This window comes from Camponotus vicinus, unplaced genomic scaffold (assembly GCF_025532165.1).
Source record: "Camponotus vicinus isolate PSW18456_S1 unplaced genomic scaffold, iyCamVici1.0 SCAF_5, whole genome shotgun sequence".
NCBI lineage: Eukaryota > Metazoa > Arthropoda > Insecta > Hymenoptera > Formicidae > Camponotus > Camponotus vicinus.
Window position 1 is genome coordinate 18393274 of NW_028141977.1, and position 22189 is coordinate 18415462.

Genomic DNA, 22189 nt, shown 5'->3' on the forward strand with positions numbered 1-22189 from the left:
CTACGAGTTATTATTAGTTATCATTATTCATTAAATAACAATATATAATAATAACTCATAGTATTAATTATCTTACTGTTTTAATTACTTATGCCATTGTAAATTTATATATGACAACCTTTAATGTGCACGAGTGCGCATTAGTGCATCCTATCAAATTCGCTAATAGTTAATTTCACGATGAGTTTAATTTCAAGCCATTAAACAATTGACAGATAAACATCGTTTTGTCACTTTCGCCATAATTCATACATCAGTTTATTAACCAAAAATCGAATATCGAGTCTGAAATTTTCAAATAAATTGGTATACATTGTAATATATCGTGAAAGAGTATCGGCATATTGTGTCGCAAAAGTACTGAATTAATCGAATCGATCTGAGAGGAAAATTGTGAAATGAACTTTACGGGACAATATAAAGCGAATATTCAACTCCTCACTTTCATTCCGAGTGATGGTTCGGAATGGAAAGGATACGTTCTTCGAATTACGGTGCTCGCGATAGGTTTCGGCATTTGCGTCCTGTTGCTCCGAAGGAAGGGTTCGTTCGGAAGATGGAGGAATTTGCGTAGAAATCAAGATCGATCAGTTCAAACCGATTTCGACGACTCAAGTTTGACAACTGAAATAAAAGATCTTAAGAGGTACAATAATTCTTAAGAAATATTATCTATACATCCTGCATCATAATAAACGTGCATTTGCATTCTGCAAAAGAATGCTAATTCGCACATTCAAAATAATTTTGAGTTACGATTAAATCTAAAATATAGAATTTTAATATATAAGTATAAATTTATTTCTCAATAATATTTTATAATTTTCTTATAATTTTTTAAAATAATATTTGATATTTTGAAAATAATTTTTTAAGTCTTTTTTTAAATAATATTCACGAAATAATATATTTCTATATCATTGAAGTATTATGTATGCACTATTATATACATTTGAACATTGATGTTTACGCTCCAACATTTATTGGCGTTTAACTTGCGGAATAAAAGCAGTAAAGCGAAAAGTGAAAAGCGCGTGTGCACACGTACATACGACGGGAGATAACGGCGCACTTTCGTTTCCTCGACAGTGACGACAGAATAGTGGCATACAACATCACGGACGGCGAAGTCTGTCCGATCTGCTTAAATACGCCGCAGATCGGCGTGAAAGCCCCCTGCGGTCACTTGCTGTGCGCGGAATGTTTGGCGGGTTATTGCGACGTTAGAGTAGCACCTGCGCCGCCACCTTGTCCATTATGCAGGGCGCCGCTGAATTCGGTGGCCTTGGCCTGCGACTTTGTTAGTATAACAACGCGATAAAAAGTTCCGCCGATAAAAATGATAATGAACCCTACCTGCCCTGTTAGAATACAGTGGAATGTAAAAATAAGAAAATAGGAAATATTCTTATAATATAAGAGAAAAATTATCTTCTTTTATGTCTCACTGTATTTCGCCCCAACTGATAGTCTTATAAGACTAGTGTATCTTGAAAGAAATATTTAGTTCAAAGCTGAAATGCTCTTAATGCAACGAATCTTTGTGATTAAAAAAATATGTATATAAAATTCTTTTTGGGTAATTTATTAATTTAATTACAGGCTATTCTGGGTTCCAAAAATAGGAAATATTCTTATAATATAAGAGAAAAATTATCTTCTTTTACGTCTCATTGTATTTCGCCCCAACTGATAGTCTTATAAGACTAGTGTATCTTGAAAGAAATATTTAGTTCAAAGCTGAAATGCTCTTAATGCAACGAATCTTTGTGATTAAAAAAATATGTATATAAAATTCTTTTTGGGTAATTTATTAATTTAATTACAGGCCATTCTGGGTTCCAAAATATTGGACTCAAACACCATCATCGTAAGAGACTGGGTACGCGAGTACAATAAACATCGCGCTTCAATGATGTCGGTACGGCCATTTCTGACGACGCGACTCGTCCTTTTCTTTAACATCTTGACTCTCTTTCTAATTGTCGGATTGATCGCCGCGAGACTTCAGGTTTTCGCGGAAATATAAATTTTACTTTTTGGAAATCTTATAAATTATCATTATATGAAGAGTTTTTCAACAAGAAAGATACGCGTTTATTATTAACTTATTAAGATTTTTTCAAAATGGACGATATCCTTCGAAAACTGCAAGTTACTATTTACAAAAATGAATGGCAAATAAAAAAAATATGAAGCACGTACTTTGCATATGATATAACGATATTGATACCCGATTTGATGCAGGTCCTGAAAAAATTAAATGTCATACGTTTATATTATCGATAATGACATCGTATTAATCATACGCTGGTTCAAAAGTTAGAGCTCGTAAGTTAATTTAAATTCTACCGGCATATGCAACATTAGATTGTTAGTTTGCGAGATTCTTCTCTTATTATTTATTATTAGACATGTGTCAGTATTAGGAAATATATACGTTTAAAACGAAATATATAACAGCACAAACTTGCTTCGATTTTTTTTCTGAACGTTATAAGTATTTTTCTCATTTTAGGGAAAACCTTAGACAAATTAAAGAAACTGTAGACAAATTATTATCAATGAGCAATCAAGCGTAAAAATTATGCGATAAAGATTTCTACTATCGGTACACGCAATTTTTTGGACATAAGCTGATATAATGTATATATAATGCGAAAAAATTAATACTTCGTTCATTAGTGATATCGAATATATAATTACGTTGTCGAATCAAATGCGACATGCAAACCAAATAATTTTTTTGAATTTAAAATTGATATTCCAATAAAAAATTTATGTATACATACATATAATCCTATTGCAATATCTTTTTTTGTATAGAATATATAAAAATAATTAGTAACATCTAAAGAATAAAAAAAAAATTATAAACATAAATCACATATGGACATAATGAACACTGCAATACGGATTAAAAATATAAAATATAAATATAATTTTATATAAATATATAAAAAAATATGTGCGTAAACACGCGTAAGAGAGAGAGTATGGATCTATATATTTTTAATCATTATATCTTTCCCTGCAGAATTAGTTATTAACAAATTATAGCTGATGAAATATTAGAGAAATATTACAAACTTCTCGTCATCTATCAACATCATTTGTGAATTTCTCTCTTTCTCATCGCGAATATATTCCCGCGAAAAATACCCTCTTCTTTCTCCGTCCCCCATATCTTTCATTCTCCTGTTGTTTACGTTATTTTCCGTCGAACGTATGGTAATTGAATTCTACCCGTCGAATAGAGGCGTTACGCAGCAGCACGCGTGCGATTTCGCACGCGTCGTGTGTCACCGAGCTTCGGCCAGAGGATCGATATGTATGTACGATGCGCGTGGCCAATTCCGTTCCACTGTTATGTATGTACATAATATGCGATAGAGCGAACAAAATATTCGCTATGATAATTTTAATAACAAATTCTTTGAAGGAAAATGACGAAGAGAAAGAAGCTCGCGAGATTGAACGATTGAATTAATTCACTCCATTATTATATCCTTAAGAGGGGACATGTACCCAGATGGATAAAAAAATTGATTTCTCAATTTTTGCATTTTCTTATAGTATGATAATTTGAAGAATATTTTCCTAAAGTTCCAAGTCGGAATTTAAAAAAATAAAAAAATTCGGCTTCACGATTGGCGGGCGAACGTTATCTGGCAAGTGCCGTAGCACCTGTACCCGTGTTCTTTTCTTTCTGCTAAAAAACGCTAGTAATGTATTAGTGTGTGTGTGTGTGTGTACCAGAAGAAACAAATATTGGATACAGAATATTGAACTTTATTTCATAGCAATATCTGAGTGTGTGAAATGTAAACATTGTGATGATATAACATTCAAAGCAAAAAATACACGTGGATTCGAATTTAAAATTTAAAATCACTACTATAAATTAATTTATGCAAGCAATGAATATCTGCAGAACCAAATGCGCATCAACATTCTTCTGCAGAAAATTCGCGCCGAATAATAAGAGCGAAGCGCACTGCTCAAGATATAAGACGAGAGACAAGATGAGACATGAAGTAAATGATTCTAAGTGTAAGTCAAAAAATTACTGATATTGATTAAAAGTATATTTAAAACCTTAAACGCGTTTTTCTCAAAACTGTGTTTTTAAAATCGGTGATCACAATATCTCGAGAATCACTAGATGGATCACATTCTGGTTTTTTTTTACTTATTAAGCATGAAATTATTAGTCTTCGTCGTAGCCGGTTATTTTAAGTTTTTATTTTTTTTTAATAGCCAAAAAATAATCGATTTTTAAGCGAAAAATCCGCACCTTCAGATTTAGATAAACGCCATTTTTTAAATATTGCGAATTTTTAAAATCGGCTACGACAAAAACTAGATTTATCCACCTATTTTAAGAATCAATTGATTTTTTTGTTTCAGATGAACCTTGTAGATGGCACAATGGTTACCGCAAAGCGTCTAACGCCAGCGATGATATCTCCTATATTTTTAAATATTTTTTAATAAAAATTTAACACTGTATTAAGAAAAATATATATAATATATTGGATATAAAAATCATATTTTGATAATTCTAATATTTTCCGCGAAGAAAATTCGTGAAAATAGGGTCATTTTCGGTACATCTGGGTGTATGTCTCCCTTAAATCTCCCTAATCGATTCCAAATTTATATTAGTCTAAACTTTTTTAAGGAACTAATAATAAAGGAGGCTCTGTGAGACGACTTCGGTTGAAGAAAAAGATAAATGTCATTAAAATGCAAATTTAAGATTAAAATTTAAGATTGAAATTAGATATGCGCTACACGCTATTGAAATACGTTATGTATGCAATATTCAACTGTATTTTATGTATGTATTTATATAGGCATTTAAAGATTATTTCTAGCCTTTTGTTTTTTTCAAAGGACGAGACCTGACTGATGCAACATAACGAAACGTATAAGAAAATATCGTAGGCGATATATGTTTTCTTTCCGGAAGCATTAAATTAAATCTAGTCTTAACAAAAGTATCGGCGACCTTGAACTTAGTAGCAATATAACTAAAGCGCGCACGATCGATCGAACTCACCCGAAACTGTGTGAGCTCGATTGCAGTAATCTAAACTTCATCGTACATATTCCGAGCAGATTTCTGCGATATATGGTTTCATCTATCACTGCAATTCACTTCAATCCGATGTTCGCGCAAGATTCACAGATTTCTTTTCTCAAGATCATTTGATATCTTTTTATTAGAAAGAATTATGATTTAAAATAACATACATAAATATATTCCTAAAAAATAATAGCTCTCGTAAGATTGACATTTAACATTTTTCTACTTCCATAAGATTACATTTTTATTTTTTTTCACTAAAAATTACGATAAAAAGAATATACAGGGTGTTTCTAAAACTATGTCGGAGATTTTAAGGGCGTATTCTAGGGGTCAAAATAAGAAAAAAAGTTCATATAAACATGGGTCCAAAAATGCTTTTCCTCCGAGTTATAGCCCCCTAAAGTTGAGGGAAAAAATCGAAAAATGTATTGTAATTCTCGGAGACTTTTTCATAGAACGTTAAAGTTTTGCACAGCGTAATAATTAATAATGAGCTTTATTTTTATGTGGTTTTGACAATACATTTTTCGATTTTTTCCCTCAACTTTAGGGGGCTATAACTCGGAGGAAAAGCATTTTTGGACCCATGTTTATATAAACTTTTTTTAACAACTATAAGAAATTAGGCTCTGTATATTAAAATATAAACTTAAATTTAAATGGGCCATCAGAACCAAACGCGGATGGTAGTGCGTAAGTTCAACGAGAATTAAGTTTTCGTTGAACTTACGCACTACCATCCGCGTTTGGCTCTGATGGCCCATTTAAATTTAAGTGAACTTTTTTTCTTATTTTAACCCCTGGAATACGCCCTTAAAATCTCCGACATAGTTTTAGAAACACCCTGTATACTGCACATTCAATATTTTGCTAAAACATTGAATTATTAAACATTTTATAAACAAAAATAGATACATATTTATAATATATTTTAAACATACACATAATTCGTAACTGGACTTATCGAAAGATTGCCAATTATTTGCAATATAAAATATTAAAGAGAAATTTATAAAAATTCCCCGAGTCTCGATAAAACTAGGAAAATTTTCTGAATACTCCAGATATCACAGAAAGTCTCGAAAATTCCAAATTTTCTTTGTTTTTCCAGGGAGTAGACACCCTGATTTTATAATCGACGACTTGTTTCACAAAAGACTCCGAATTCATTTCGTACACCCAACAACGATCCAACACATACGTACGTACATATATACACGAATACATTACCTCGAGCATCTTCTGCTGCAGCGCGTGGTCGTGCAAGTTGGCGGTGTCGGTTGCTGCGGCGTGATAAGCGCCGGAAGTCAGGGTGGCCGTCGCCGCGCCTCCCCCGCCGCCGGCGCCCAAATTTCGCGGTCGCGGCATCGGCGAGCCCGGCGTATCCCTGGCCATCTCTACGCACATGTAATAACAACAACACACGTTCGGTAACATGCTCTCGTGAGCGGTCGCGTGGCGATGGTGAATGTCGCCGACGAACTTCACGTTCGAGCTTCCCGCTCGCGAATATCGATCGAACGCGCTCGCTCGCTCCACGTAAACCTTCATAGTGTTCCTTTTCTTTTTTTTTTCAAGGTATTTATTTCTCTCTTCCCCGATTCTATTATCGAACTTTCGCACCGATACGATCGGACATGATAAAGTGAAATTCGAGGAATTAATCTCGAATCAAGTTTATTAATTTTGGCGTCTGCGAAATAAAATATGTTACGTTGTAATTTAACAAGTAAAATATTTATTAGCGGATTGAAAAGTCGTAATAACTGGTATCGAATCGAGTCTCTCGCCTCGAGATCGTCGTTGTTAAAAGATCGCTTCCCTCACTTACTGATGTCTCGATAATTCTTATCAATATTCGTCCAATAATACACGGTGCGATTTCACTTGCTGCCAGCCAACTGTTGTCTCGATACCTCTTTATCGATATTTATTCAACAGCGCACGCCGCGATATTTTCGCAATTTACATTTAATTTAAATATCGGAAAGAAATCAACACACACACACACAAAGCACACGCGACTAAAATTGTCGATGGTAGTTTTTTATCTTGGTGTGTTTAAATCCTTGTCTTTCAATGTTTCTCTCTCTCTTCGGTGTCGAAATTTTAAAACGTCAAGAATGAAATATCGAGAAAGGCGAAAATTCTCGCGTATAAATAATGGAAAGAGCCCAAACGTTTTTTTTGCGTCCTTCAAATTGTTCGTTGTCAATCCGGTGGTTACTTTTTTTTTTTTTCACTTATCCGAGAATAATGCTAATTTTGGAGCGACTTGGCGGAGGAAGTGTAATTTGCGAGATGCGTAATTTCGTGGTAGCGTGATTTCTCTCTCTTCTTGGGGCCTCTCATCGCGGCCGGGTCGGGAATAAAGAAGAACGAGCGGAAGCCACCGGCGGTGGCGGTTTCCCTCCTCTGGTTATCGCCGACAATCGAGAAGAGAATTCGCGTAATTCGTGCGCGGCCGCGCGTGCGTCGCGACGATGTTTATCGCCTCGTTATTCGTTCGCGGCGCGATAACACGGCTATTTTTAGCGTTTATTACGCGCAATGCACACACGTAACACGTAACGCGCGCACGAACGGTCGCTTATCGCTCCATCGGTTTGCACACAAGGCTCTCATGGAGTAGGCCCGTGTGTTTCTCTGTATTCCGCTTGTTTGTCGCGCGAATTTTGCACGTGCCCGTTAAAAGTCCAAGCTCGAAATCGTTTAAAGAACCCCCCGAAGCTTCGAGGGAAGAGAAGATAACTCGCCGTTCGCGATAGCGTTGTTGGCTCTTATCGCCCGTATTTTTTACTCGAGTTTAAATTCCCCCCGCACTATTAATTGTCATCGCGCACCAAAGCCACGTGGGCTTCATTAGAGTTTCCACGAGCGGGTTTTTTTTACGCCGTAACGAAATTCCAGGCGCGCGTGCCGCGATAACGAAGTTCGTCGATTCCGGTTATCAGTGTCGGGAGTCACAAGTTCAAGCCGCTCTTCGCGACGCAGTCTCCTACTTTCAGAATCGATGCGAATGCAGATGCTCGCGATCTCGCGGTGTCCTTATGTACGTCGAAGATCTTCCACCGACGATCCAGCGACTCTTCTCGTCGCGAGAGCGCGATCGCGCGATCGCGACGGAGCTTCACAGGTGGGACTCGTGGTGTTTTCTCGTCGTCTCGCGACCTCGACGGGCGCGCGTGCAGGAAACGATGGCGAATGCGAGAAGGAGGAGCTTTATATACGTCGTTCGGCAAAAGCAACGGTCAGCGCTAAATTTAGCTCGCGCTGGAAGCGATTACGCGAGCCAAGATGCGGTAAAGAGGTAAGAGAAACGGAGGGAGGGGGAGGGAGGGAAAAAGAAACTGTGACACATAAAAAATAGGAGAGGAAGGAAAACGACGCGAAATTGTCCCCTCGATAGACGGATCGCGACTGAATGATCTCGATCGAGCGAGCCGTCCTGATAAATCCTCGTCATCCGCGATGGATGCGAGGGGGAACCGGCGAGCGGATTCGCCAATCGCGAGAATGACGTTTCGGTCGCGTGCTCTCTCTCTCCGCTTGGCTATTATCGTGTTCCGAGAGCGACGAGGAATTCTTTTTGCGAGAGAGAAACGCATTAATTTGCTGCTAGAGCGTAATTAGCGACACGTGTAACAAAATAAAGAGATTTTTTGTCGCAGATAAGCTTCAGTATGTTTTTTTGTTCGTCGAAACCACGTGTCGAATATCCTTGACACTTCGCTCTTCACGTATTCTAATAATTTGACTAAAAATTCCAAATTTTTTCCCTTTGTAGAAGTTATCTATCAGATTTTGAATAACAATAATTCTGTAAGCGAAGAATTGCTTTTTAATGCTTTTACTAATAATTTGACTAAAAATTCCGAATTTTTTGCTTTGTAGAAGTTGTCTATCACATTTTGAATAACAATAATTTTGTAAGCGAAGAATTGCTTTTTTCTACTTTTACTTTTTCAACAAAGACAGACAATACAGCGATATTAGTATAGTAGTATAAGAAAGGCTATAAAGGCTAAATGAAAAATGTATACTTGAGATCAATTGATAAAAAACTTCGTTTCTACTTCTTGTAAATTCTACTTTTTCTATGTCTATCGAATCGACGTAAGCATCTATGAAATCATTCTTTTCAAAGTTTTTATGCGAAAAAGGTATTCTTACAATTTGTTATTCAAAATATAAATCTGCTATTCAAAATCGACCTTTACATCTTTATTCTTTACCCTTTATTTTTCACCCTACAATATATGTATATTATAAAAAATGTGACGTAATATTCGCATATTTCCGGACTAACGAAGATACAATGCGAAGATTACAAAGATAAAATTTACAAAAAATGTCTGATTACAAAGATATTAAGAATAATTTTTTAATTGAACGTTATTAAAGTAGAATTTAATATTATTTTTATTCAAAGTTTGATTTGTGTTTGAAAGATCTATATAAATAGCATATTATGAAATTGTCCTATAGAAAAACATATCAAAAAATAAATAGTTATAAATAAGTTAATTTTAATAAGTTAATTATATATAAATGTTAATTTGATTAATTAAAATGTATAGTAATAAGAAAACTTAGTCTCAAACATATAAAATATATAAAAAAAAATATTCTCTTCAAAATTTAGTTGCTCTCCCTTTTTTTCAATTTTTTTAATTATATATTTTAGACGAGTTTTATAGTAATTTTTATTTTTATAGAGCAATTTCAAAATCAGATATGTTGAATCGAGAAATTACTTCTATTTTGGAATCTCCATGGTAAAATATAGATATAAAAGAGATTTTGGAATATAATATATTCATAGAGAGAGAGAGAGAGAGAGAGAGAGAGAGAGAGAAAGAGCTTACATTGTACAGAGAAGCCGGAGATAACTTCATTTTCGTAAATATTATGATATACATGCTTTTCACGTCGAAGGTCAAACTAGACAGAGAAAGAGCGAAGAATACATTGCTTCACTTTCGTGCTTTTCGTTCACTCAAAAGCGATAGGAAAAACGACAAAATGGATTTTATGGTGCTCAAGGTTATCGGATCCATGAATTGCGAATGTCTAAAAATGTGGCTGTCGAGAGAAAAAAAAATTAATCGAATGTGCGAAAAACAAATTCGACGCCACCTCTTAACAGACTCCGACAAATTTAGATACATTGATAATCACGCGTAAATAACGATGAATGTATCTGTGCACGTGCGTGTGTACAAAATAAAATTGTTATGTTAAATCATAATCGCTTATCGCATTACATCTTCTTCTCGGATGTTTTCCTTTTTTAATTACGTAACGAGATACATGTGTCTCTTTGAATATACTCGTGTAATTATGCTAATCATTCGTCGCATATTTACTATCGCGCTCTGAATAAAATTCTTTATCTGCAATTCTTTATTTAGACATTACACGTAGTAACATTATGTGTGAGTAACGCTTATATTAAGCGTTACTTAATTCTTTAACTCGCATTTATTAAATCATTCTACGGATCAATATATAACGTGAAATGCGTTTGACGCGCGGATGTCAAAAGAAATATATAATACTTTTTAATTCAGCTCGAATTTTAATATCGTCGATTTGCACATTTTACGAGAATAAATATCCTAAAACATTTTTGTTCAGCAAATAGTTTTTTAATAATAATATTTTATATACAGTGTTCTTTTAGAATATAACATACATAAATATACTTTATTATTTTTTTTATGTTTCTATTATTTATTATATATTTTTATTACTGTATATTTTTCTTTTACTCCAACTTATCTACATGCGCGAAAGGAAAATATTTATATTAATATTGATATTTTATTACACGCAAGCTTTATAATAAAAAAACAGAAAGATCGATTATCATGTTTACCAAAATAGCAATACCAAGCGAATGGCAAAATTAAGGGCTGGCTTAGCAAACTCGAAATTTATATTATAGATACGCAAACAGTTTGGTGATAATATTCCCCTCCCTCCCTGGGTCTTCCACGTCGATTATGCTTATACCGGTTATACCAGTTATACCAGTTATTACGACTTGAAATAACATTTGTGTTTCTAAAATCTGTTTTCGCCATTTCTTTATCCTTTTCTCTTCGCGGCTACTGCCTTTCAAAACTGTTATAGATTCGGAACCGAATATATTTCAAAACAAATTAAACTTTTAAGTAATTTTCCTCTTAACTTTAACTCATAACATTTCCAAGCCGTATGATTCACCGTTGCTTGATCAACATGTTGTCAAATAATATTTGCTGATTTAAAGAGAATGTCTAAAAATATCGCGCTAAATATCAAAGTACAGTATTTCGATAGTTTAATCTATGACAAAATTTCAACTTAAAAACCGAATCTTAAAATGATATGAATTAATGAGGAATCAATTTTAATAAATTATAGATCAAGGCTGACACTAATATACGTATTAATGTTTTTCTCTGGGAAATTATAAATTATACATATTTTCTCTATTTAAAAAAAAAATCACGATTTTTATTTAGAATCTAAAGAATTTGATAATTTGAAAATGCTATATTAATTAGTTTAAAATTAAAGAAATTGCAAGATATTTAAATTTGTATGTATAACTCATTAAAAAAAATTGCGTCGATCAACGAAAATTTTAGATATGGATAGCAAAAATGCCTTACCCTTTTGAGGCAGATGCGTGAAGGCGGACGTGATCTCGACACTTCTGTAGCCCACGTCTTCTGAAACAAATTACAAGCGTTTTATAAAACTGACATATATGTAGAAAAAACAATGAAAATTAGCTCGTTGCACTATCAAGCGCAATCGCAAATTCGCAAATAAACATTGCAATTGCGCGAGAAGCCACCGATGTGTATAAATAATGGCAGACTGCCGATTGACGTCAGCCTATTTGAATTACGGTAAGAGATGCCCCGAGCAAACTATCGTGAACTATTATATCACGATTGATGATAGCGATGGCGTCGCATACTTCAATTACAACCGGTCAGCTTATCTTGAATCGTAGATTCTTGTGACTGTACGCAGTTTTTATTCGATCTTCCACGCATGAAATAAAAAAACGAAGAACGTACAAAAGTATTTGTATTTCATAATAGAAAGAAAAAAATTGATTATATTAACCGTGATATCTCGATATCCTTTTCTGTACATAACTTTATATAAAACTGAGTTTTAAATTTCTGAAAGTTTTAAAGATCTGAAATGGATAGGAATAAAAAACTAGGAGAATTAATTTTTCATAGTTTCTCGATAAATTCAAGATTTCCTTTAAAGATTTTTATTTTCTACCAGCTTATTTTATATCCATAAAAATCCATAAAAATCAATGATTTATCAATGATTTTATATTCATGAAAATCAATGATAAAGAAATTAAACAAAATTTTCTTATCTTAAGGTTGATAATTAAATTTCGAACGGCTTACAAATTTGTGAAAAATAAACAATAAATTTATTTATACTAAACACGCTTATTCTTTTTCTATATTATTCCTTTCTTACGTGATGCATAGATAAAATCTTTCTAATTTGTGTTTTTTTCCAATCATACGAAATTAATGGAATTTTTTCCCACAAATTTATTTTATTAAACGCTCTCTAATGCAAGGGAAAATATAATCATGAGATTGCTTTGTGTGCCGGTTCTGTGCTAATTTTGAGCGCAAGTCGAGCTGCTTTATGATTAGATAAAGTACATTATCACATATTTTTCGTGCCCTTTATCTAAAACATCTCGCTTACCACAAACCCCAGATGATATCATATTATTCTCAGATTTCAAACAGCGGTGAGCTAATAAACGGTGAACCTTATCGTTGAGACTCAAGATAGTTATCGGGCCCTTATCATGCATATGTGTGTGTATATCGATTATAAAAATAAAATTCTGAATAATCGAATGCTCAAATTCCAGTAATCGCTCCATTCGTATAATATCAAGACAAAGATTTGTTGTTTACTTTGAAAATGCATTAAATTCTTGATTCACGCTTTAGTATGTTGATTAAACTGTCAGAATATAAATCTTCGGTTTTTATATTTGAATATAAATAATATGTATAAGACGTTAGAAATATTAATTTTAATAACGGTTTCGTTGAAACAGATTTTTTAATATTTTTCATATAAAAGAGAAAAGATATTTAATATTCAATATCACATACATATAAAATTTGAAATAATTTTATATATATTTATTCTTATATTCTTTTGTACATTTCAGAAAAACTTCAAAGAGATTAATTTATCTATTTAAATTTGACAAAGTAAGGAAAAAAGCATTCATTACATTTAATTGAATTTTAAAAGCTTAATAGGTGTGTCATATGAAAGATACTCTTCATTTCCAATCATAATATATTAATTGAAAAAAGAATTTATCAAAGGAATTATTTGACCGATGTGAAACTTATTAATTTCGTTTTAGATATCAGAAAATCGCGATAGTCTGTGTCAAATGACAGTCGTTATTGAATCAAAAAAATACTTGGAACTATTTGAAAAATATGATGGAATTTTTATCTGCGATATATACATGTATATTAACGAGAAATATTTCTTAAAAAGAGAAAAAAATTTAATCAGCTGCAAGTAAATTTAAAGAACGTTCTTGTTCGTTATCTATGATATCAGATAATATCGTTTGCTGATCCATCTCGAACATCGTTGTGCAGCCTCTTTTGTTCTTTCGGATCGAATAAATCTACACGTCTATACCATAATCACAAAGTCACCCGTTCTATTTTTAGCCGAAGGCCGTAATAGTCCGACGAGTGCCGGCACAGTCATCGCGATGACCTTAGCATCGAGCACGCCTCTGATCTATTATTATTGAAGATTAATCACCATTTTATCGACTTGTTATACCTGAATGGCCCGCACACAATTCGTGATTACACAGCGAAATAAAGTTCGAGGAATGCAATCATGTTTCATAGTTTCATATTTTGAGAAATAAATGTGTATTAACATCTAGAATTATATCATGCTTCTTGGCACAACCGATGATTCAATGTCGATTCTATTGAATTTAAAAAAAATCATTCGCTATATCTTTCCAATACTTTAATAAAGAAACAGGATTTCAAAGGATTTCAAATTCAGTGTCATAAATTGTCATATTAAAATATTTAAAAAATATTATTCTACATATTTTTATGGAATATTTTAATTATGTAAGACATCCTCAGAATTAAATTGATAATATATTAATTTTTTTAACTCAAATTAGTGAAGATTAAAATTTGATTTGATTTAAAATCTCATATAATATACATATAAAACATTTCGTAAAAGATAAAAATTTTTAATGATACAGTCTTGATGACATAAATTTTACATAAATTATCTAATTTAAAATTTTTTACGACGAACATAATTTTTATAAATTATGATGAGTACAATGTAAGCGCCACTGCATCCTTTGTTGCAGTGTATTTATAGAACGATGACTCTATCGAGGTAAAGAGCCAATAAATATCGATAATAATCGCTGCATACACGTGTATCTCTCGTCAACCTCGAGAGATACTGGTAATTTTAAATGCGAGAGAAACCGGTACATCACGGGAAAGCCAATTGTGTCCGGGTTCTATTGTTATACGCGATAAATTGTGTTATCTGCGATAAAATCAGACTTTAAAAATTTATAGGACTTTCTTTTAAAACGCCTACTTGACCCCAATAATATTATCATAATCCAGAAGAAAATTGAAAGTCAGCAAAATTGCGCAAAAACGATAATTTATCAAGAATCTTATCAAGTCTTTACCCGGAAAAAAAAAACGTCAAAGTTCATAAAATCCGATATTCCACCGGAAATCGCGATCATTTTGCTTATCATTGTGCAAGTCGTGGTTAATGGAGATTTACGGTCGAGTAAAGAGACTTTTACGATCGTATTACGTCCTTCCTTTTCGAATTATCTTCAAGCAATCTTTAAAAAAATATATTGATAGCATACACTACAGTCGAAATATATATGTATATAATTTATAAGATAATCATATATAAAGAGAGATTTTAATAATTTGTATTTTTAATTTCAATGTTTATTATATAATATGTTCATCACTACATTTTGTATTTAAATAAGAAAATACAATAATAGAAAATATTCTGTGTCGTGTGCAATAATTAATCTGCATTTGGAAAAAAGTGCAACTTTTGCACACTAGACTGACTTTTCTAAAAATTGACAATTGATTTGAAAAGCTAATTAATATATTTATATGAAAATTAGTATAAATATTAAGCAGTAACTCATTCAATAATATCCGAATAACTAAATTTATAAATATAAATTGTAAGTCTTTAATTAATATTCTCGTTCATTGATCAAACTTATAAAATATTCGATTCGTCGGAAAATAGCCGCATTAAGCTTGCCACTAAATTTTGCAGATCTTTTTCTGCAACGATATTATCATAATGTATTTACTTTCGTCCGTATTAAAAACCATGTCGGTAATTTTTAATCGAATAAAGTGTAATCATTATATACTTGTCATCTTTCTAAATTTCTTAATAAATTATAATTCATAATAGCATTAGTGGAGAAATAAATTTCGGAGAGCTCAAGTTTATTATCATTTAAGAAATTTATCTGAGAAAAATCTGTGGCAATCTGCGAAGGGGACTGGATCGCGCCTCTCAAACTTCCGTTCCGGATTTTTCGGCCGCGGCACCGAAATCGCTCGGAAGGATGCGAACTGGCTGCGAAAGAATGCACCGGCCAGAGGCTGGCTGCAGCGTCTACGGTGGAGCGAAATGGGGCGACGGAGGGAGGAGGATGGCGAGCGAGATGAGCGGCGTGAGTTAGTGAGCGAGTAAGTTAGTGAACGAGCGAGGGAGCGGAACGCGTGTACGAGCGGGAGGTCACTGCACGGCGCATTCCTTCGAGTCAAGTCCAAGGTTAATCCCGAGGAAGAGGGCCCCTTCGCCGCCCTGTTAGTCCTCTCTCTTTACTTTGGTGCGCATCGCGCCACCGTGGTCCCTCTTACGCGCGTTTCCGTTCATCTCCGGGAAAGATGGAGATCGGTAAAAGTATGGAACGAGCTCTCGATGCTCGTCCAAGTGTACGACCGAAGGATAATTAACGCGAATTTTGATTGAAATATAACTAGTAGTACGTCACAATTATTACGAGTATTACTTGCTAAAAGCCTCGTCAATTGCATCGTCCGGATCAACGATACTCGCGAGATGATATTCAATTTCAATCCGAGAAAGGTTTTTTTCTGAGAATTGTAGGTTTTTGCATCAATTAAAAAAAAAGATTCTTATTATGAAAATTATACAACTGATTAAGAGAGAGGTTATATAATGGTAGCAAGTGTTTGTTGCCTAATAAAGAACTTAGGTCATGTTTTTACTTGGAAGCTTGATCGATCGAAATATAATATTCTTTATCTTTATATAACTTATCTACAATAAGATATCTTATTGTGTCAAAAATAAAATAATATCGAATGTAGATCAAGTATTGACTGCTATCAAAATATGTATAAAAAATGATATATAAGATACAATAATTTAAAATAAAATTGATCTTGACACTGTGATCGTGACACTGATCTTTGTACATAATTTCTTAAGTGTATAACTTAAATTATTTTAAATTATTTTATTAATAATAATTAAAACATTGTATTTTTTTACCTATTAATAGCCACTATCAAAAAATAATTTTAATATGTATTTTTCGACTTATATTTTGCCCGAATCACGTTTTCCGGTATCTTGAGATTTCTCAGACATATCTGTGTGTGTGTATTTTTAATTTTACATCCTTTATTTTCTGATATTTTTATTCATAATCTACATAGCACATTTTCAATCGAATGGGAAATTGTGAAAGGATGCGTTTAATGTGCATGTATCAGATCCGCTAATTACAACGTTATTCCTTCGAAACATTATTTAATAGTTTAAGTATTTAACCGAAGTAATCAATCTCCGATGTGTCCCGTTCAATTTCTCGATTTGATCGCATCCACGGAAAACCGATATCGCGTCTTCTGTCATATTATATATATATATCTCTCTCTCTCTTTCCGTATATGTACGATTCCTATCAAGATCGTGTATGAACTCGGTAGCGCATCTAGCACGATGACGGAAACAGCGTAATCAAGGCTTATTACTCGACATGGCGTCTATTATATCCGAGACTATTGCGTAAAACCGCGTCTAATCACTGATACTTGATCGTTTTGATTACGATCATTAGTTTTCGCGTATAAAAATACGACACGTGTAATCATTCAACGGAAAAGATAATCGATTCGCACGGGAGAAGAAATAGAGAGAGATGAAAAAGTATCGCGACAGTGAAATATATTTTCCCAGAGTCTTCGTCTAATATGATTGATAATACGACATTCCTCGTTAAACGTGTAGCCGAGACACTGCATATGCATATGTCGAGATAAGAAATAGAAATATCAAAAGGATAAATATACACGATGTTTATCATGGAATTGAATTCGACGAGTTAATAATTTATAAAAAATTCGTACACTAATATTTAAATATTAAACGATAGTTTCAATAAATAAACAGTATAGTAGTAATGATATATTTCTCTCCTTCTCTCTCTGTCTCCGTCTGCTCCGTACTTTTTTGTATAAAAATTTTTAATTAAGTTAATTTAAAAAGGCCAATAAAATACATATAAAATATATATATCCCCTTGGCTAACATTTTCGACTAGATAATCTCGTTATTATTGTCGAGTTATAATTTGTTGTAAAGCCAAATTATTATTTTCTCTCACAAATTTTTATTCATACGTCTCATATGTCAATATTACCGACGAAAATTTACAAATTTTTTATACGCTTGATATCCCTCCGATGGAAAAAGATCCGAGACGCGAAAATTACAATGTGCAAAAATCAACTTAATGTTGAAAAATTCGCCGATACAACAAGAATACATGAGACCGTTCGAATATCGCATACACATACGTGCTTCCGTGCGCGAACTTATGCACATGGAGAACCGAAGCCAGAAATACCTGGCTGCTAGGAGTTAAATTATTCAGGAAACTTCGTGCGATTCGCAGATATTCTCGGAAAGTGCACGATCGACGCACAGAGTGGGAACAAAGTTACATAAAATGTAAATCGCGATCAAGCGCATCAAGTTATCAAAAGGATCTTATGCAAAAATTCCTCGGCGAGATATTAATTTTTATGAAATGTTAATTGCCCCTCATTCTCTCTCTCTCTCTCTCTCTTTTTTCTCAAGATTAACATGTCTAATAGATTCCAATTAACATGTCACTCACAGCCTTGTAATTATAAGCAACTAAAAGAAAGTGTCACAGATGATAAGATAAAATTATAAGAGATAAATTGAAAAGAATTTTTTATAAAATACGTGAAAAAAATAAAATGCGTTTTCGTTACGTTTTTACACCTATAAACGCACTAGCAACAATTATCCAAAGTAATAAAATTATCATTATCAGAAGTTGTGCGGCAGGATAATTAGAATGGATGCCATATTTATCAAGCTGTCGACTGACCATCAAAACACGTAGTATTACATAAGACCGTTACGCGATGTGCTTTTGAATCGGTCATTTATCGCTCGACCGTAATTATAGACAGTTCACGTAATCAGTCATTCCACATGAAATTACGCGATCGGCGTCTTCCTTGCGCGAATCTATTTTTGCGCGATTATACTCAATTGTGTGATATTGTTTTTGCAGAAACCTGCCTCGTAATTCAGGATTCGCAGGAGCTTGTCGCATGTCACGAGACGTAACGTTCGCGCAAAATGTCAGCATAACAACCCAAATATTAGAGTTAATTTTATAACCGAGAAGTAATGAAAAATGAGATAAAACGAAAAACAAGAGATCTCATGTACGCGTACGTATATGTGTGCTTATATAAAAAATATCGACGCAGATAACCGCAGAATAAACGATACACACATGCGAGTGTATATTTAGAAATAAAAATATCACGCGATATAGTAATAAATAAGATATGACAAAAATCGATAACTCGACACAGAATGGCGGCAAAAATAATGTTATAAAAAACTTTCGAGATATTATTATCGCGCTTTTCACAATAAATATTACACGTGCGCGATAATAAACGCGTTCTTTCTTCTTCGTTCTCGCCAAAGATAATACTCCTCGTCCTTGCGCGGAATTAATTTTGCGAAATCGCCATTATTTGGTCGTCGGAAGCGTCACACGTCAATGGCTGCGAATCGAATGGCGCGGTACGTGCTCTCTGTGCGAAGCGCGTGCATCGCGGATGCATTCAAAGGCGGCACGTATCCATAGAGCATGCATTCTCGTATCCCGGTGCATTCCAGTGCATTCCAGTGCATTTTGCGCGACCAACGCAACGGCCGGCCGGCTCTTTGTGCCGGAACTTTGTCCACGATGCGGCGCCATCTCCGCAAACACTCGTTGCGAATATAACGCGCGGCCGGCGATAGCGAGGCGCGCGACATACATTTTTTAAAAACCTACCGCCTGGTCGTCGAGTCAATGCGTGCCACCAGCGGCCGCGTTTTAAACATCTGCCACCTCACGTGAGGGAAGAATAGACGCGACATTTAGCGCCTCGCGCGTGTCGCTTGCCTCGCGAAACGCTCGATACTCGCGATTCTCGTTCAACGTCAGGTATCGTGGAAGAAAAAAATACGCATTTTGTTAATAGAAAATTTTGATCGAAACGATTTGTCAAGATGAAATTTTTTAATATCCTATATCTGCGAATATAAAATTGCTCTTGCTTTACTTGTTCAAGGATTTGCCGAAGGATTTTTATTCGATTCAAATTTTTATTTCTTAATCTATCTCCAATTCCTCAAAGATTTAATCTGTAACAATGTTACTCGTTATTGTGATTATAAATTTTTCTCGATGCAGGGAGAAAAAATAGCTTTTCTTGACATCTCTCACGTGACGATTACATTAAATTGATTTTGAGCAATAACGTTTTTTAATTCAGGGAGAAATAATACACAGAAGAAGGTATCAGCAGAATTATATGATTTCCGCTTAAAATACACTTCTTTCAAGCCTATCCTTTATCCAAAAAAAATTCTGTAAAGCGAGTGTACGACGAGAGAATGGTGACTAGAATCTTGGAATAAGAACGCGATCGATTGCGCAAAGTGTATACATGGCGTACAATTCGCGCGTGCGGGACAAATTGCGCGACTTGGAGTTTGCACGCCTGCGAGTCACGCGACTCGCGTGCCTCGATCTCACGTCCCCGTGAAAATTGGCACGCTATGCCGGAATCGACGGACGAGCCGCAATTTTGCCAGCGAGACTTCTCGCAATGCTGCGTAAGGTTTCGCTTTCGCTAAACCATTAGTGGTCGCGGTGAATTTCGCTGATGCTTCCAAGAGATTAATTCCGCCAGCTCGCTTTCGAGCTCTGTATATATAATGCGATCTCTTATATTAATATATTTTAATGTGATTTTATATATGATAAAATATACCTGTGCATGTTTTGTATTTTTAAATTGAGTTACATATGTAGGTCGACTAAGAGATCTCAAAATATTCGAATTTTAATCTAAACAAATATAATTAAAATATAATTAAATGAAATATAATTGATTTACACTTTTTATGTTGAATATATTCATACGCTTAATCGCGTATTTAAAACGATTGGAGTAGGGATTACCCCGAGCGACTGTACATTTTCAATTTAGTGGATACGAAAGATTCAAAAAGTCGCATCGACGACTTGCATTAAAGTGCATCCCCTCGCCGCGTTGCAATGTCATGTTATTTGTATCTCTCGCGCCGGTAGATTTTATTTAATGCAACTCGCGTCTCTTCTCATATCTCGCCGGTCATGCGCAATGCGTCGACTACTGGGTAAAGACAATTAGGGCCCACATTAATTAAGGTAATTGCGCCGCACGAGCAACCTCCTACAAAATGTCCTCTCCGGATGTACGCACTTAAACCCCGCCTAACTACTGATTACAATAAATTTCATACCCATCCAGACATGGTGTTCGATCATTCTCATCCCACAGTTCGCAGAAAGTTAAGAGTTGTATCTTTTTCTTGAAAAAAAAAAATGTCGATAAGCTTGTCATTAATTATAAGAAGCAGAAAGGTATTGAGATGCTATTTTAACCGATTTGTCGATAGCAAAAGAAATTCAATATATCGTGTGACAAGAAAGTGTTCACTTAAAAAAAAAAAATTCTTGTCCATAATAAAAATACAATTCCCGACACACAAGTGGATTATCTTTCTCTCAATTTTTATATTGTTAATTTAATTTTAAAAAATTAATTTAATTTTATAATACAAAAAAGGACTATCTTGAAACTGTAAAATTTCCACAACATATTTGCATGTAAATTGTTTCAAATTTCTTTCTTAGAATTGTAAAATTTGGAAAAAAAAAAATTTTAAAGTACAATTAGGAGATACCAAATAATAAATAATTCAAATAACGTCTCTATTCTAGCTATTTATTATTGGAAGGGATTGAAGCCTCGTGAATTCTATGCGTTCTGTACTACGATGATCCAACTTACTGATAATTCTGGCGAGTGAAACAACGATTCTCTGGCAGCGATCCCGTCATCGACTTCGATGCGCGCTTCATGCAAGGAACCATCCGCTCGTTTGCCATCTAATTTTCACGCACGATTTCTCGCCATCCTCGACCCGATTATCTTCACGATCGCGTACACGTATATTAGCCGTGTCGGCAAAGTCGGCAAATGAAAGAATGGCAAAACGTAGCCATTTGCAAAAGACTGGCGAAGATAGAGCTCGGTCTTGGTGCAAATAGATAAATAATTTAACAGATCCGTCAAAATTATACCGATACTTTATATCATTTCTCGTAGCATAAAAAGTCGTGCATTTAATAAATAGTAAAATAAATTAATAAAGTTTTCATATAGTTTTCCCTGTTAATTTTAAATTTATAATAATCTTGCTAATTATGTGTTGGTTAGAATATAATAGCTAATACAAACAGTTCGAAAACATTTAAGATTTAAATTGAAAAGTCGCGCGTTCCAATAAAAAAATTCGATATTTTCATTAGGAAAAAGTGAG

At 34.0% G+C, this 22189-nt stretch overlaps 2 protein-coding genes across 24 annotated transcripts in view; one reads left to right on the top strand and one right to left on the bottom strand.

Annotated features, from left to right (window-relative positions):
- Hdac4 (histone deacetylase 4) overlaps positions 1-22189 on the bottom strand; it is a 101246-nt gene that overhangs the window by 19748 nt on the left and 59309 nt on the right. For 5 of the 16 annotated variants that reach the window (XM_083100206.1, XM_083100203.1, XM_083100204.1 and 2 more), the window contains 2 exons: positions 11758-11817; positions 6326-6492 (listed from right to left, as the gene is read on the bottom strand). In XM_083100206.1, the coding sequence (XP_082956332.1) occupies positions 6326-6492; positions 11758-11817 (227 nt within the window). Of the gene's footprint in view, positions 1-6325; positions 8513-11757; positions 11818-22189 lie in introns of those variants that run through there. The other 11 variants (XM_083100207.1, XM_083100205.1, XM_083100210.1 and 8 more) reach the window with 6 other exon arrangements.
- On the top strand, positions 363-21636 carry LOC145972037 (uncharacterized). Of its 8 annotated transcripts, none has more exons than XM_083100226.1 (5): positions 363-646; positions 1090-1300; positions 1829-1921; positions 15737-15930; positions 21588-21636. In XM_083100226.1, the coding sequence occupies exons 1-5, from the start codon at positions 399-401 to the stop codon at positions 21619-21621; spliced, it is 780 nt and encodes a 259-aa protein (XP_082956352.1). In that variant the 5' UTR covers positions 363-398; the 3' UTR covers positions 21622-21636. The 8 variants fall into 8 exon arrangements, 7 of the variants coding, with proteins under 7 accessions (XP_082956352.1, XP_082956351.1, XP_082956355.1 ...); XM_083100225.1 differs by lacking the exon at positions 21588-21636 and adding an exon at positions 18825-19321; XM_083100229.1 differs by lacking the exons at positions 15737-15930; positions 21588-21636 and adding exons at positions 2248-2331; positions 2519-2757.